At 34.8% G+C, this 17,660-nt stretch overlaps 2 protein-coding genes across 4 annotated transcripts in view; both read right to left on the bottom strand.

Annotated features, from left to right (window-relative positions):
- Positions 1 to 3,368: 3,368 nt before the first annotated feature.
- Positions 3,369 to 10,457, bottom strand: LOC18045567 (probable DNA primase large subunit). 2 transcript variants are annotated; one of them, XM_024186500.1, is made up of 19 exons: positions 10,259 to 10,457; positions 9,576 to 9,637; positions 9,386 to 9,489; positions 9,218 to 9,299; positions 9,074 to 9,133; positions 8,813 to 8,870; positions 8,341 to 8,360; positions 7,854 to 7,937; positions 7,689 to 7,753; positions 7,221 to 7,269; positions 7,095 to 7,142; positions 6,919 to 7,008; positions 6,705 to 6,764; positions 6,142 to 6,201; positions 5,729 to 5,803; positions 5,332 to 5,417; positions 4,500 to 4,593; positions 4,267 to 4,374; positions 3,369 to 3,593 (listed from the first exon to the last, which is right to left on the bottom strand). In XM_024186500.1, exons 1-19 carry the CDS (start codon positions 10,395 to 10,397, stop codon positions 3,576 to 3,578), a joined length of 1,362 nt encoding a protein of 453 aa, XP_024042268.1. In that variant the 5' UTR covers positions 10,398 to 10,457; the 3' UTR covers positions 3,369 to 3,575. The 2 variants fall into 2 exon arrangements, with proteins under 2 accessions (XP_024042268.1, XP_006437991.2); XM_006437928.2 differs by lacking the exon at positions 3,369 to 3,593 and adding an exon at positions 3,865 to 4,142.
- Positions 10,458 to 12,037: 1,580 nt separating this feature from the next.
- The window catches only part of LOC18043297, a 9,048-nt gene continuing 3,425 nt past the window's right edge, over positions 12,038 to 17,660 (bottom strand). Inside the window, exons 4-14 of one of the 2 annotated variants that reach the window (XM_006437927.2) lie at positions 17,563 to 17,638; positions 17,122 to 17,186; positions 15,942 to 16,043; positions 15,516 to 15,605; positions 15,356 to 15,430; positions 15,218 to 15,250; positions 15,040 to 15,120; positions 14,367 to 14,429; positions 13,708 to 13,776; positions 12,727 to 12,765; positions 12,038 to 12,642 (exon numbers count right to left, since the gene is read on the bottom strand). In XM_006437927.2, coding sequence (XP_006437990.2) covers positions 12,439 to 12,642; positions 12,727 to 12,765; positions 13,708 to 13,776; positions 14,367 to 14,429; positions 15,040 to 15,120; positions 15,218 to 15,250; positions 15,356 to 15,430; positions 15,516 to 15,605; positions 15,942 to 16,043; positions 17,122 to 17,186; positions 17,563 to 17,638 — 897 coding nt within the window. In that variant the 3' untranslated portion in view covers positions 12,038 to 12,438. The remainder of the gene's footprint in view (positions 12,643 to 12,726; positions 12,766 to 13,707; positions 13,777 to 14,366; positions 14,430 to 15,039; positions 15,121 to 15,217; positions 15,251 to 15,355; positions 15,431 to 15,515; positions 15,606 to 15,941; positions 16,044 to 17,121; positions 17,187 to 17,562; positions 17,639 to 17,660) is intronic. The other variant, XM_006437926.2, reaches the window with a different exon arrangement.

The following is a 17,660-nucleotide window of genomic DNA, read 5'->3' as shown; positions in this document are numbered from 1 at the left end:
AATTTAGAATTAAATCTTTACCCTATATAAGCAGAGCAGAGTGCCTTTCAAATATTTTCTTAAAGTATTCCTTTTCATTTTCTTTTTTCCCATCCAACATCTCAATGTGTTTTTACTTCTAGTTAGTAATTTCAACCAATTCTCATAAAAAAGAAATCACAATAATAAATTGAAAATTTAGTAAGGAACAGAATATTTCAAGAACCAACAAAAAGAAAACTGTATGCAGATGAATAAATCTTGAAGCTCACTATAAAAGAACCACCCCCACCCAATTAAAATATCATCTTTTATAAGTTCTAAGCTGTGAGGAGGTGATCTTAATCCCCGCCCCGTGATTAAAGAATTCAGATGAAAAGCTTCATCCTCTAATTTGTTGTTTAAAATAATGGCTATGCTTTGGTCTTGATTGCCCATTCTTGGATACCCATCAAGAATAATGCAAGCTACAGAAATGGAAAGCTTTGGTAATGGTCCAATCTAGCAAAGCCATTTTTTAATGTTTATTTATTGAAGAAATCTAGATCATAAAGAACATACGTACTCCTTTTTCCTTAATCTCTCCATTGGCCACTGCAAATAGAGTAAGCCAGGCAGCTAGCTACCATATAGAGCAGAGGGATATTTGTCACGCAGACACAAAGTTTTACTTTTACAACCCAAAAATTCATTACTTCCAAATTACAAATTGAGCGAAAGCTAAGCCAAGCCTGTTGTGGGTTAAGACTTTTAAGATTTTTAATGCAATTTTAGATTATTGACCCCACACCTTTCAAAAAAAAAACAAAATTATTGACCCACCCACCCAGAAAATTTATAATAAGGGCGGTGTTGTGCTATATTTGGTTTGTCTAATTTATTATACGGGGTCGGCCACAGAAAACAGATTTAACATAAAATTTAATAAGAACAAGTCCAACTTCTAACTCCAAAGGTGACGAGTCTGATAGCAATAACATGGCCTTACTGTAGACTGCTTCAATTAATAAAACATAACAAAGGTCCCAAAAGTGCTTTTTAGGGTCCATGACAGCCATGCCTTTCAAGAAGTTATTAATGGCTCGAAAGTTACTGCTGAAATGATTGTACCAACCATGTATGTATGATTTCACTCCACTGTTCTTCTAGCCCAGGAAAGGAATATGAAGCCGGGAGGAGGGAAGCAGTTTTGCTCAATGCAAAATTAAAAGTTATATGTCCTGTTTGTTATTCACTTATTGTAATTTTTAAGTTATAGCTAATGTGAAAAAAAGATTATATTTTTTTATAAAAAAAAAAATTACTTATATGCAGTAAATATAAATTTTAAATACAAATTTTAACAAAATAATAAAGATATTATGGGTTTTTATTACACAAGTGGTATATTAAATTAATTTAATTTTGAAGGTATAATGAATAGAATTTACCAAATACTTTAATACTTAATTTTAATTTAACTTTGAAGGCATCATAGATAATAACTTACTAAATACTTTAATATCATAACTTTTAAGATATAGTTAAATCAACCCCTATAACAAACAAAAACTTAAACCTACTTCTTCCTCAGCTCCAGCCGCTATATATTCTTCATGGATGTTCATTACATTCTACGGGACGTTTCACTTTCTCATTTAAGCCTTATTATACATACATACATACATACATACATACATACATGCATGCATGCATTCATGCATACATACATACATACATGATGGAGAATGACCGGAATGGGACAAAAACTAAAGCGATGAGAAGCCACCCAATTATTTCAGTGGCAGTGGCACAGAGTCACAAAATCTCATCACTCGTCATTTTTTACGTGTTTCCTATTTTTGGTATCTTTTCCGTCGCTTAACAATATTTTCTAAACACTTTCCATCAAATTTTCTGCCGCTGAGGATGCTAGAAAATTATTTAACCAGATGGTGGTATTTAACCATGTTAAAAATACTCCAAAAGACGATTCTTAGAAAGTCTCCGCAGACATAAAGCAAGTATTTTATTTATTTGTTCATAAAATCTTCTCCTCTTCCGATTAAAAAAATAATAAAATTATTTTTAAATTTTACACCATTATTTCTTTTTTCTTTTTAAATTAATGGATATCACTAGTAAGACTCATTGGTTAGTGATATAAGATACTATAAGATCGAATCCCGTGCACATTAACATAAAACAACTAACAATACAATCAGTTTCCTGATCTGAGACCAATAAGACAAGATATCATCTCAGAAATGGAAACGTGAAATTTGTGAATTTCTAATATTTACAAAGAATGTCTAATCTTTACCATTTTCCCCTTACGTGTAATCTAATAGAATAAATAGAACATTATTATTATTATTATTGTTCACACAACATAATATATTCCTACATAATAAATTACATTACACCGTACTGCCGTTGAACCAAATGGAATTTTTTTTAAATATTAAAAACTTAAAATTCTCACAAAAAGAATTCGGGGTGAGAATAGATAAAAGTTAGTAAGCAATGAAAGATACTGATTTCAATATCGGTGCGGGTCAAAATCTCATTAACCAATAATCCTTTGCAATGATTGCATAGTCCAAATGGTTAACCTGAAAAAAGTATAATTTATCATTTAAAAAGTGAACATTTTGTAATCATCTAATTTTACGGTAATTAAGTTGATTTTCACCATGGTAGGTCATGCTTTAGTACACACAGTAAGGTGCAAATCACATCATCAACTGCTTTATAAACTAATACAGGTCATTACAGTCAAACAGTCAGTAATCTGATCATCATTCATTGGCACATAATTTGCAAACACGACTAGGCTAGGCTCATATCAGTTTTACCACAGTAATGTTGCCAGAGGAAAATCACAAAGGTCGTTTGCACTGTTTTTCTTTTTCAAACTATTTGGTTAGACAGACCTACTGACGACTAACCACCAGTCAATCCAACTAATCCAATAAATTAATCTTCGAAAGCTGAACGCTTAAACAAACTTTGATGAATTTAAGAGCTGGTCCCAAATGGCAGCTATTTGCCAGAACCACTCTCTGTGGACACTCTAGTCTTTATCAGATGCTCACACAACTAACTACAACTAAAGCATTGATAGGTGAAGCCAAACCAAACCAAGCTATTGGGAGGAAAGAAGATCAACCACCGATGTATTGTTTTAATCTGATAGGTAGTTTCTATTTTCTAAGATATAAACCATACTTTTCAAAGCAAAACATAACTCAACAGTTCCACATATAGATTCAAATATGCATATGGAGCACTCTATTGTAGTGGTAGGGTAGAGAACAACTTTTATCGGTTCCACCGGTGAATATGCCATTTTGCATCTTTAGGCCAATAAATTATTTTTTAAGGCTTCCTTAAGTAAAATATCCAGATAATAAAATGACATTTCAGTTCATTTCAACTCATTTGATTAGTAGAATATATTAGTCATTCAGCTTGCCTAACACATTAACTTATATAAATAAACAATTTGGAAAAAGTAAGAGACTATTGATGGAGTTTGGACCACAAATATAAATACAAACTGCAGGAGGTCCACAGCATTAAAGCCCCTAGAGATGCCCAGAACTTCCGCCTCTTTATGCCGCATTATTGTTCTGAAATTTAAAAACAAAGTGAAGACATAATTAATGCATATAGCATAACTTTTATTAAATCAAGATTTGCAGGTCTGCAGATTTGAGGGTCTGAACTTGGCCATTTCAGCCTGATCTGAGTGTGGTTGACCAACAATTTGCACCTGAATATTGGTAATCTTGCTCCGTTAACATGATTAAAAACAAACTGAGCAAAAGCAAGGACTGCCTAGCTCAAGTAAACAGCCAGAGTCATGAGAAGAAAAAGATTTAAATTCCCTTAAAATTGACCGAGCAAAAGAAAATGAGCAGTCTGCAATTGATATGGCATGAATTGAGGCTAAGGTTTCATGTTCCAATATGAACTTGTCCTGTCTTATACGTTCCAGAGGCAAATCATTAAAATGGTGTTAGGTCTGGCACAACGTAAGTGACAACAATGACCACACATAGTCACCTGTGCAAACAAGGGGGCATGCATTCTGTTCCTTGAAATATATCCCAATAGTGGATACTACATGGATCCCGGTGCTTCAGCAGGTGCAGACAGGATACAGGCATTTTTGAAATCTTAGTGAATTGCCAGAGACATCAAACATTCAGGCAGCATCAGATACAAAAGTAGTCTTTGACCCTAAAACCAGTTCATGATGCGAGGAATGAAGTGAGTTTAATATCATATTACAATTTCTACCTTAGGTTGCAATATCTTGTGGCTGTCACTGAAGTATTGGTTTGGATGATTAATCCCAGCATCACATGATGAGCCGTGAACAGCCTCAAATGTTAAGGTGCATGCCAACTGCACATATTTTACCACATTGTTCACAGGTAATGGTTAAAACATAAAGTAGAGGTAGAAAAGGGTTAAAACATAAAGTAGAGGCATGTAGAAGCAAATTTCTGAGATGATTGGTAATTAACTACCTGATAGTGTCTGTTTCGCACTTTATCCAATACATCCTCCATTGCTCGACTACCTACTCCCATTCTACCAAGCGCAGCACTTAAATTTTCCTCACTGTTGGATAGATGTAACAAGCGAAAAAAGATTGACGTTAAAAATAAATAGTTAAATACCCCATTAGAATTCAGTATCAAAAGTCATAGTATTACCAAAATTCCATAATTAATAATGATAAATAAAAGGAAAATTATCCACCGTCCACCTGTTTTTTCTAACTTTTTCAAAAATATACAATTCTTTTTTTTTTGGGCTAGAATCCACCTGAAGTTACATTTCTTTTCACTCGTCCACTTTCGTTTGGGGACCGTTAAGAAAATTAACGGAATATTGCGTAAATGACTTTTTTACCATCAAATATAAAAGATAAATTATTCATCGACCATCTGTTTTTTTCGTATTGTTTCAAAAATACACAATTCTTAATTTTTTTTTTTGACTGAACTCCACTTGAAGTTATATTGTTTTGTACTTGTCCACCACTGTGTCGTGAAATGACAATTTTACCCTTATGATGTCAACAAAATTCTAACGGTGTTATAACAAGAGTGGACCAATAAAAAAAATGTTAACTTCAGGTGGAGCGCTGCAAAAAAAAAAAAAAAAAAAGATTTGTGTATTTTTGAAAAAGAGTGAAAAAACCAGTGGACGGTGGATAATTTTCCTAAATAAAATCTTTAACTTGAATGAATTAGATAACTTTAGAGTAAAAATTCTTATCAATTTTCCCAGTGCCTTAGCAGAAGAATGGCCTTTAAAAATATAAGAAAAACAATAATGTGCTACATAATTGACCTGAAATGACGATAGGGGCAGCCGTGATGATCTCCCACACCAGGAGTCAAGGAAATGATCTTTTGACAAGAATAAGGTGTATAATCCTGCAATTATTTAATGTTATTGTAATAGACGTGTGCACACATATACAAATAGAGAGAAGTCTCGAAGGATAAATAGGGGACAGAGGTCAGGGTGAAATTCAACGGAATATAATTCTAAGACTATCTGCCTCTGTGAAACAAGAGAATTTATCTTTGCAAAACAATCGCTCAATACTTACCATATGAAGTTACATGAACTCCATTGGTTTCTGATCTGATCTATGATTCAATTCTAAACATAGTTTACCAGTCCAGTGATGATAAATATGGCATCGGCAAACTTTTTAAATGACATTAGTTTGGTATCTTACCGTTCTCTTTCCCTCCTTTCCATAATTATGGCGTATGCTGTATGCATATTCTTTGTCAAACCTCTCTGCACCAACCTTTGACAGAAAAAGATGGAATATTAGGTGTCAACATCGTTCTAGGTTAGGCACCATCTAAGGAATAGATTCCAAACATAATATACTGCATAAAAATATAATAATACTCATGTATGAATGGTGAGTGAAGAGCAGGAAGCAATGGCTAAGAGAAAGTGCTTTTGATGCACTTTTATCCCCTAACCAAATGAATCATGCTTGACTTCCCATTTGCAATAATACTAAAAATCAAATATATCTAAAACTTATTTACAATTTACAAATATAATTAAAAAGTAATGATTTTTTCCCCGTAAAAGAGGATAACCAAAAATAGCACCATTGTACACCGTATTTACCTTTTGGGAGAACTCAGCTTTCCAGAATGCTAGGGCATCTTCCATCCTCAATCCAACACCCTTAGCATACAAAGAAACACAAAGAGTTAACGACAACAAGAAAGTAAACAGTCTTCGGAAAACATACTACTTATTGACAAAACATATTTCAACTTTCATCACTCAAACTTGCAAGTAATTCTCCTAATTCTCGATATTTTTCTATTATTTTCCTCTGTTTTTTCCTTCTGTTCCTTCTTGACTGTATATGATGAATGCAGACCCTTAACCATGTCATTTTGAGGCTTTAGTTTAGAAAATTATGTGTCATCTCATAAATTTATTAGTATGGGCATCTGTGTGTATCTGAATAACCATGTAAGTTGTAGGACAAAAAAGCAAATATGGATGCTCATGACCGACGCAGGTTCAAAAAGATAAACTGCAACATTTCAAACCTCTAAAGTGTTCAATATTCTTATGCAATTAACGTGTATCATTCCAAGATTAGAGTTCCATGCTTCATGCATCTAAATTTTACCAACAGCAGAAAATCATATACATGTACAAGGAAGAAATACAACCTTTAAAAAGAGGCCCAATTGCATTCTCCCTCCATGCTTTAAATGATGATCTTCTCTCAGCTGCATGCAAGAGGCATACAACAACTAATTAGAAGAAACATAGAGGCAATACTGTAAAGCAAAGATCAAAGAGGAGAAAAGAGAAAAGATAATAAAGATGGGAAATAACTTAGAGAAAGGAAAGTGAGGTTAAGTTCACAATGAAAAATCTTACCTTGTCGAAAAGGTGGCGCATACATAGAGGGAATGAACTCCTAGCTAATTGATCAAGGTCTTTGATTGATATCTCACCAAATTCTTTAGGCTGCAGAGGCAGTCAACCTTTAGGAATCAAATTGAACATCTGTGATGTGGTCCAAGGCAACAGACCATATAATAATATTTAAGTACCTGGGAATAGTCTGGACCCAGATAGCTCATGGACAGGGCTTCCACAATCTAACCAGTAACAGGAAATAAAAAATGTCAGTAGAAAAATTCCCCCATCAACATCCAAGGTCACAATTCAATACTCACAGGAGTTAACCGATCCCTCTCTTGTTCTCTGATGGTAGATGTCCACTTTCTGCAGTCAAAAGCTACAGCTTATGAGAGATTGATTATCCAACGGATGCAGTTCGTAAACAATGTCTCCATAAACATATATTGACAACAGTAGCTTCAATGCTTCAGCTAACAATAAAATGATATTGAAGATGCTAGTATTATGTTCCCATAACAAGTATATGAACAACTATTTTATTCGCTTTACACAGCTCTTACCACCTGGTAACCGAAAGCACCAGTATAAAATCATTTTCTGTTTCTAGAAAAGTATAGATGTTGCAGCAATAAATTATGTCCTAAATATCAACTGTTATAGCCTATGCAAGGGATATACCATGCAGCATGCTTTGTGATTGCCGACGTTTTCTTACTGCACTGCATATATAAAAGGCCAATGCAGATATATTGAAAAATAAAAAGCTTTTGAAACTAAGTTACCTGTTTGTTAAAATGAGCGCCTTTGATAGATTACTGCGAAACTGTGTGACTACAAGTGAAACCACCTACATAGAAGGGGAACAAGGACACAAAAATGTTCATAATGTTGATAACGTCCAACACTTCATATGTCCAAAATGTAACAAGAAGCATAATAATACTCACCTGATGCATAGCAACATAAGCGTGTCCTTTATGGATATATACTCTACGACCAGCTACAAGTTCTGGAACCTCTTCAAAAGGAACCTTCATTTTGGTGGAACAAGTAAATAGAGGTAGGCAAAATAAAACTAGCAAACATCAGATGAATTTTTCCTTCCAGGAGTAGACAATTAAAGTTCTCAGACATGGCTAACTGTCAAATCACAAGACTGACACCTCCTTCTGATATCAAGATTGGAGACTATGCTAAATATTTTTTTATCATCCATCCATGAGACAGAATACTTATACAAGCAATTTAATTGTGTTAATATTGGTCAAAAGATGACACAGAACAGAGGGATGTAATTTTCTTCAGTGCACAGTATACATACATCATCATGGGCAACTTTTTTCATCAATCCTTTCATATGATACCATTTCTTCAATTGATAATTGTTTGCATTTATTAAACCGATAATAGATAGTCAAGCAAAAGTAAATATACCTTGTAGAATATAGCATCAGCTGCCAAGGGAATGAGAAAAATGAAGCGCATTAGAATATAAAAAAGACAATTTATTCAAATTAATAATATCTTCTTATCTGTAACCCAACCAAAAGGACTCTGTTATTACATGTATTTTTCCTAGAATATAGGTAATTCTCCAATTGCATGTACCAATGTGTGCTTCACAAAAAGAAATACTGAAGCAAACTATGAAGGGAATTTGTTTTATTGTACTAAATCTGGAGAGAACTCCATTTTAAAATTCTAGTAAATATCTACCAGTAAATCTGGAGAGAACTGCATTTTAAAATTCTTGTAAATATCTACCAGTGACACTCATTTTAATCTTGTCTTGACTGCTGGCAATTGGTATGATTTATAGAAATATTAATTTCACAAACTAGAAATTATTCAATTGTTGTATGTCCAGCATCAGGTAGCTAACAAAGCCAAAATGAAATATGCTCACCAGTGGGTAAAGGCTGATCAAAGGAACGTGCAACTTGTTCCAATTTTTCCTTTACATTCTGTGGGGGAAAACATGTCACAAAAGACATTGTAAAATAGTTGGAACATCTGAAAAGCTCATCCTCCGCATTTTCCAGACGCAGAAGAGGTTAAGACTTGTACGAAGATTTTTATCTATCATTTGCATGTACTTTCAAGTGTTTGCAAGAAACCAATAAAATCGGCTTCACATGTTTACAATAGATCACTGGAAGATGATTACCTCAAATTCTGTTCTGCTAATTGCCTTGCATGGGAGGTCAAACTCTGCCATCAGTGCTCTCTGCCAGTTCAAAAGCATAGCATACAATCAATGAACGACTAAATAAAAAGAAAAAGAAAGAACTAATAAAAACCAAAACCCTACCTTAGCCTCAGAGCTTCGAAGCAGAAAACGGTAGCGATATAGAGCAGTCTCCATGGAAAGAAACCATTTTCTCAAGTCCTCCCTAAAATCGGAAGAGAACAACAATAAGCCAGAAATCCAGGAGAAAGAGCATGTGTTACACGTCATAAAAAAATAGAATAGGCTTACGTTCTACAATACACAAGACGTAGTACAAAGTGAGAGATTATATCCTTGTTGACCTCTTCAGATGCCTCTGGGTGCCTCATATTAGCCTTCCACAAATCCCTTACCTATATAAGTAGCCAACCTGTAAAAATTTGAGAAATGGGTGGACTAATATGGGATTATGGTAAAACCAAATGTGCAGTTCTTCTACCAAATTTTCCATTTCTTCAGGCCTTTTTCCTCGAGCCAACGCATCTGAGATTCCTTTAAGAACTGCATCGTGTTCAAAGAATAACAGCTACCTTAGTAGAGTTTAAACTAGAGGGAACTGAATCACTGATGATCATCACCGAATCTTTTTGACCATCAACAAGCAGAAAGGAAATATATATACATATACATAAAGAGTCATTATCTAATAAGGGATCCTTCAAATTATTAAAAGTAAGGAATAAACTAAAAGACAAGCAAAACATGAATTATATTTTGTATTGTAGAGTATTTGAATGTGTGTTTTTCTTATCTTTTCGCTTATTCCTTACTTTAATAACTTAAGAATATATATGTTGTTAGAAAAAGGTTAAAAGTTTGATTCAGATGTTTTATGCTATTGACAATAAATGGTTAAAACTTAAAACACAAAACAAAATATTGTAATTGATTGCTAAGTTGACAGGGTAAAAAAAAAAAGATGAAGTATAAGCCCCAATGTATGACTTGCGTTTATTTTCATTTCGCCTCCGATACTTCCTCAGAAGCAAATAGCTACTGCAGCAATAACCAAACTAAAAATGAACGTATATTTTTCTTTAATGGGAGCATGCATGTGAAATGTTATTAGCATAGGAAACTTTAAATCAAAATTAATTTCATTTACAAAGTGAAATTAAGCACCTCGGAGGCGATCCATGGCAAAGACCTCGAAATCTTCGAGTCTGACTTCGAGCTGAGGCGCATAACGGTAGAGAGGCAGAGTTGAAACGCTATCATTTGGAGTATTTGTCCTAGTTCTTTGAGATGGAACGATTTCCATTTTTGCGCTCTCCCAGTTTCCCTCGAATCACAGGAGAAGAGTCAGAGAGGCGTTAGGGATTTTTTTTAATTTTTTAATTTTCTTATTTTCCTGCAAGCGCGCCAAACAAGCAAAATGGCGGGAAATTGATGAGTCGGGCTATCAGGTGGCCCATTGGGCTAAGCCTAGAGACAGTCCACGCGGTCTCTTACAAACTGCTGATGCGACAATTTTCTTTTCCGAAGACTACACCGAGTTATACGGTCATGTTATGCGTATAGCATATTAATAAAATGGAATAAGACAATATTCTTTCAATTCAGGAATCTGGATAATGGATTTGGAACCTTTTATTTTAGAATTATATATCTTTTTATATTTTCCAGAATTAAATAATAGTCAACGCCATTTTATCAAATTAAATAATAGCCAATATCTAAATATCTGACAAACCAGTCTCGTCTTACAAATTTTTATTGTCTGATGGAAGTAAAAAATAAAAAAATTAAATCAAGTTCAAGGAAGGATTTGCCGTAATTGGATTGTTGATTAGTTGCCCAAATTATGTGGAATTTGCGGAGGCTATCTGTCATGGGACGATTACATTGTGCAACAATTCATGTGATACTTAGACAATATCTAACACAAAAAAAAAAAAGTGTTAAGTAAACCTGTCGAACTTTTTAAGCTAACCAAGTAAGATGCTTGTGGAAAAGTTGAAGAAAAAAAAGAGTAATATAGTTAAAGCGAAATTTATTACTCGAAAGAGAAAATATAAGAGAATTTTATAAGTATGCTTGAGTTGCTTGTGCTTGATGTGTGGTGTATCAAATAGCAAGTATCATGCCCTATTTATAGTGAAGCTTGCCTAGATCTGAAGATTTCCGTGCAACTTGCGCAACTTGCCGCAATATCTCCAGCAAACATTAGAGAATTCTACACACAGATCATGTGCTTAATTTAGAAAATCGTTCTATAGAAAATTCTAAAATTAAGTCAGGCTTGTTCACTTTGGCTTATACTTAGACTTAAAATCTTGGGCGGTCTACTGTTGAGCACACTAAGACTCGCTAATGTGTTACGTACTTACGTGACTGATTGCTGAGCGCACCCCGACTACTAAGCACACCCTAACTTGTTAATTTATTGAGCAGCGCATTATTGAGCCTATCCTGACCAGCTAATTTAGCCTCCTGTGGCCGAACATTTGAGCGACCCATAACATGTAACTGCAAAGAAGGCAATTGAATTTGCCATTGATATCGGGTTAGTGCCAGCAATTCTTTAATCAAGCGTTCTAAATGTTGTGAAGCTTACTAATAAAAGTATAACAAGCAGATACGAGGTTGACCTGCTGAATGGAAATTGTTTTAAGGTGGATTGTGCTCCTCGAGCGTGCATTGAGAGTATGAGACCGCATCTTTTGGCAATGAGGAAATTTGAAATATTGTGTTACAGGAGTCCAGAGATACTTTTAAATGTTTGTTTCAGTGAACATTACTTTCTTCTCTCCAACTAACCAGAGAAAGAAAAAACTAAAAATAACAAGCGAAATCCGACTCCCCCTCGACCATGTCAAGTTAATATATTGTAAAAGGTAGCAAATAGGCTGCCCACTTACTAGCATTCACATCAAAATAAAAGCAAAATTATACTATCAGTAAATAAATTTCTTTCATCTTCATGAGACATTTATCTGATATAATAGATAAAAAAAAATTGATTGACAAACATTTCGTACCTCCTGTAGTTTGCTTTCCCTATTGCCCCGCCAAACCCCTGTTATATTTCTCATATTGACAAAAATAAGTTTTCAAAAGGAACAAGGGTTCCCTCCATCGTTATGCACAACAATGATATCAGTCCACTCTTAATAACATTAATGGCTTCTCTACAAAAACTCAGTAACCAGTCCAGTTTCTATCATTTGGCTTGGGCACTGTGTCTATTCAAGGGGGAGACTAGGCAGCCACAGCTAACTTTGGATGGCCTTCGGCTCAGAGCAGAGCACAGCTCTTTATTGTATAGAAGAAATTTTCATGGTCATCAATGCAACATAACCTCAGCATTGCTGTCCACTTGAAAGCACTTGTTGTGCCAATCCATTCGTTGCACTCCGCTGCCTTGTCAAGACTGAACCACTAAAACGTCTACCAGGCACACCATTACTCGAAGACCAGCTGCCTAAGTCTTCTGAAGCTGCAATACCATTAGAAACCTTAGGACTCCTTGATGACTCCCCCAGTTTTGTAACTCCATTGAACTCCTAGAAACAAAACCAGAGATCACTAAGACTTTATGGGCATGAATGAGAGATTTTGGGGAGGGTAGTAAAATATTAAAAGCCAACCTTGAGGCCAGAGGCCGAGACACAATTCTGCCGGTCAACCTGCGGAGGGCCAAAAGAATAAGCTTTTGTTTGAAACAAAATTGTAGGAGGAGAAGACACTCTATTTACTCCTTTTTTAACGGACACTTATCAAGTTAGAATCTCACCATGAATCAAGAAGTCAAAGGACATATACCACAATTAAAAGAAAAACAAATAAATAGCCCCATATGGTTAATTACATCCAAATTGCTCTGGTAAATCATTGTTTCATTGCAAGGAAGAATTCCTAGAATAAGTATATTGTTAATATCTTGCAATAGTGCAAGGTTATACACTACCAAACCAATAAAATTGAGTCAGAAGATTGTAGACTGGTAGTGTAAACTAGTCCAGGCAGCCCAGCACATAGCATGAATCCACTCAATTTCCAATAAAGCCCAGCCCAGCTCAGCCCAGCCAACGGGTTATTGCTAGTGTGCCAGGCTTGGCCAACATGGTTAGAATGTGCCAATTGGCACACAGAACTGATGGTGCTGCACAACCAGACCGTCATAACATGGTCTAGCATGACAAGGCTGTCATTGGGATTTAAAAATAATAACCAATAATGCAGAGGAACCCCAAAAAATAAAAATTTGATAATTCCTGCATTGTCATTGTCATTAAGTAATGAATATATAAATCTTTAAAAGATAAAAATCCTGAAAACTCAATTAAAATCTGTTTATTCAATTTTCAAACACACAAAATAGATTATCTTTTCAACTTGAAAATGAAAAATTCAAAAGATATATAATAAAAAGGGCCCGAACAGGCGCCATGCCTAGCAAGTCATGTTGGGTTTTGGCCTACCAAACTGTTCCCACCATGGGCAACTGGACATGCCAGTAACCACCCTACCATTGATATGTGAAGCAGAAACCAGAACATCATTTCCCCATTTGTACCCATCCAGTATTTTTATCCCCAATCACGTTCGTGTTAAGAAAGTCAACTAACCTTATGAGATCCATTGGAATTGGACGGAGATGGTGGTTCCAGAGGCAAAGGATGCAAGGACCCAGACTGCTAAGACACAAATTGGATTGAGTGAGCAAAGTATCGAGTAAGCCAAATAAGATCAAGCAGTTCCATTTATAAAGATTTATGCTTATGGCTAATGGAATGCTTAAATAAAATGAAAACACACACAGTCATACACAAGGCAGGGTAAGTGAACAGTCAATCAAATATGAATTATTTACAATTCAATTTCTTGAACTGATCTCCCAATTTAGTGGAAGCAATGAACCACCAAGCAAGCAGAAACTAAACAGTATGGAACAGCTAATGGAAAGATAGGCTTTTCGTTGGTGACCATTTTGCTTAAAGGTAAAAATGGATCCAATATAAAATTCAAAAGAATAAATTTGTTCAAAAGCAATACTCTTTTCTTATTTGGAGAAGGCACAAAATTCCTACAAAGTTGAACAGCCCAAGACGCATGACAAACAAGATCTAGAATAAGAACAAAATCATATCTGGAAGAAAAGATGAAAAGATGAATGATAGAGAAAGGAAATTTTTTTCTCTTTCCCCCACGCAAGCATTTGGTTCAATTATCATATAAGATTAAAATAAGTGTTAGCAGTAAATTCTAAAATGGGGCTAAAAGTTACCCTTGAAGATGGCGTAATTCCTGGTAATTCAAGCGTTGTTCTCGACAAAGTGTAACGTGAAGCCTACAGGTGAGAAAGTATAGTTAAATAGCATAGAAATTGTTTTCCCCCCATCCCCAAAAAAAATTAATTAAAAAATAAAAAAATAATAATAATAATAATAAATGAAAAATATAAACTTTATAAACAAGGTAAGCACAGAGAACGTAATGTAGGAATTAGCTCATCAGAGTCAATAATCCACCCCCCAGATAAGACCCCAGTCGAGGGAGAAATGTTGGCTTTCTTGTCCAAAACATTGAGTCCACCACATGGCAATGCTATGCGGTCTTCCTCTCATACCAATTGTTAGGACCCTGGTCAGTACCCCACCCAAACGATAAACCTATTGTAATGACCTATAAGAGAACCCACCCCATGCCCGCTCTTTTTCTCTCCCTAAACAATAAAAGATTAAAACATTAAAAATAAAACCCTTCAACAAATTTACAAGGGCCACCAGGAAGTCAAACAAACCTAAACTCTGAACCAGAAAAATTCAATGGATTGTGTGTTTTATTTTTCAACAACATAATAACAGCACCACTTGAAAAAATAAACTGACTTGAAAATAATTTCACTGCATGTAATACGGATCTGCAAAATAATATCAGTTATTAAATCCAGTTCATGCCTGAACAAGCTCTGTAGGTCTGCCATTCTCCAGTTCCCTGGCACGATCACACAACTTCTTCACTCCTAGGGTTGTGATATCCTAAACAGACAATCACAAGCATTAGAACTTACAATAAACAGCATAAACAGGCTGAAATTCGAATCACAGTAAACTATGTTGTTGAAATAAAAATTACCTGCTTGCCTTCAATTTCAATTAGTTTACTTTCCTGAATAACCGCAAAATTAGGGGGAAATTAGCTTCTCAACAAGGACCTAAAAAACTTAAAACAACAGAGTAAAAAAACGATGTTATAATTTTACAGATTGCTCACCAGAGTTTGAACAATGTCACGAACAGATTGAAACTCATCACCAATCAACTTTGATCTTCCTCGTAATATAGTAACCTGAAGGGCTTGAAAAGTCAGTAAAAAACTTGAAATGTCTACAAACAATACACATAAACACACGCAAATATCATATTGCACTCACCTCTTCCTGTGTAGCCTGGGAGATTTCTACAATTTTATTCACATCACGATCCACACTGGTTATCTTGGATGATAACTGCCGCTGAGCAGCCTGGTATAAAGAAAGTAAAAAAGAGATCAGTTACTTGGATGCTCAAACGCTCACATTTTACTGAACAAAAAGATGTAAAATACAACTAAGTGCCTGTTTTTATAAAAAAGTCAATTGAAATAAAATGATAAACTGAGAGAACAAACAAGACCACATCTATCTCCAATCTGTAAATTAAAATCGAATATCACCATAATTTTAGTTTGTCAGAATTCAATATGCCATAATTGTTTTTGTTGTACGAGTATATTATCAATTACCACAAACATAACCAAATGAATATACACGTACACTATTGTAATGACAATCAAGACATCAATGAATTAAAAAACTTGCCGAGATTGATGAATAAACATCCTCAAGTTGTCTGGCTACAGAATTGCAAGCGTCAGATAAACTACGTCTCGTTGCAAACATCATATCAGGAAGCTTCCAACCCTGAAACCATTCAAGGAATATTACAGACGAAACTGATGCCCAAAATGAATAATTATGAAGCAGAAAACAATTCAAAATATAGCAGAGTATATTCACATGAGATAGCAGAGGTAGTTACTTTGCCATATTATAATACTGAAAACACAGGACTTCAGGGATTGGAAAATGGAAACAATGAGCTTCGTGGGATTCTATTATTATGAGCACTGTATATAATTGGGAATTGAAACTCTTTGGTCTTTCTTTGAGTTACCTTAACAAAATAACTAGAAAAGGAGTTTATGGAATAATTTCAAGGGTTTCAAAACCAAAGAAGTTTGGAAATAATTTGTTTCTATAAATAGAGAGGTTATTCAAATTTAGATATTTCTTTTACTTTGTATTGGGTGCACAGGTTTTATAGTTTTACCATTTCTTTAATGTGTTGCATCACTGTTCTCGCACAAGGAATTAGTAGTTACCAGTCCTTTTCCTAATTGCGCTAAGAGGCCATGCTAAGAACAGCCACAAAAATGTTTACTTGTTGGAAAGAATAGGAAGCAGGCAGAGAAATGAGACACTTCAGCTAAAATATCCTCCATCTAGTTCAGAGCAGATGAGCCAGATAAAAATGCATAATTCTAAGAGATTAATTTTCTTTACAAAGACTAAATCTTCAGTTTGTGATCACTCTTCAGTTGGATGACTCCATCAAGGCAATGTTTCCTTCTGCTTATTATTTTCAAATACTATTAATTTAGGTATCTGATTCCCCAACCTATTTCCTTTATCTTTCCACTGAGGACATCTGATGTATGTTTTTGTTTCTTCTTGACTGGCAATCCAAGCAATCTCTTCAATAAATTACACTAATTAAAAAAAGAACAATTAGAAAATCACCATGTCAAGTAAATTAAACAATAAATCTAAGATTTCACAGTCAATCAGCTACTATCTTCTTCAGTGACCAAGTTCTGTCATATAACACTCCCAAAACAAGTTTCTTCAAGATCCATACCGCATAAATTTTCGAAGTCAGGTTATATTTGAATAAACTCAGGAAAAATTATGCATAACGAAACTTTGACCATCCTCCTACCTTCCACCAAACATAGCCATATCCAACAGCTACAATAACAACAATTACACCATATTGTTTAGCACCTGCACATGATAAAATGAGTCAGAAGATGTTAACAAGTAATGCATAAGGAGAATTTACAAGGACAGCTGGGGAATAGTAGATTTCAAGAAAGGGTACCAGCAAGTCATGAATCAAACAAAAATTAAGAGATTAAAGATTTCTCAAGAGTTCATAATCTAATTACTAAAATTTATGTATATATAAAAAAGGCACCAACTGAAATAGATGGTTCAGAGAAGCAATCAACATCAGTCACATGCTACTGAGAGAACATTAGCTGACCACCTTTCTAAAAGGTTAACCAGCAGAAGGTCTTCTGAGAAGCCTAGGAGGAACATAGGCAGGGTAAATAGGATGCTACTCTACACAGGTAAAGAGAGGATTTAGAAGAAAAACCTGTTCCACTTCCACTTGAAGTCTCAATTATGACTGATCTAGGAACGTGTGACAGTTCCTGTTGCACACTGCTAACCTGTAAAAGTCAATAACAAACT

Source organism: Citrus clementina, unplaced genomic scaffold (genome assembly GCF_000493195.1).
Source record: "Citrus clementina cultivar Clemenules unplaced genomic scaffold, Citrus_clementina_v1.0 scaffold_4, whole genome shotgun sequence".
Lineage (NCBI taxonomy): Eukaryota > Viridiplantae > Streptophyta > Magnoliopsida > Sapindales > Rutaceae > Citrus > Citrus x clementina.
This window is presented reverse-complemented; position numbering and strand designations above follow the sequence as displayed.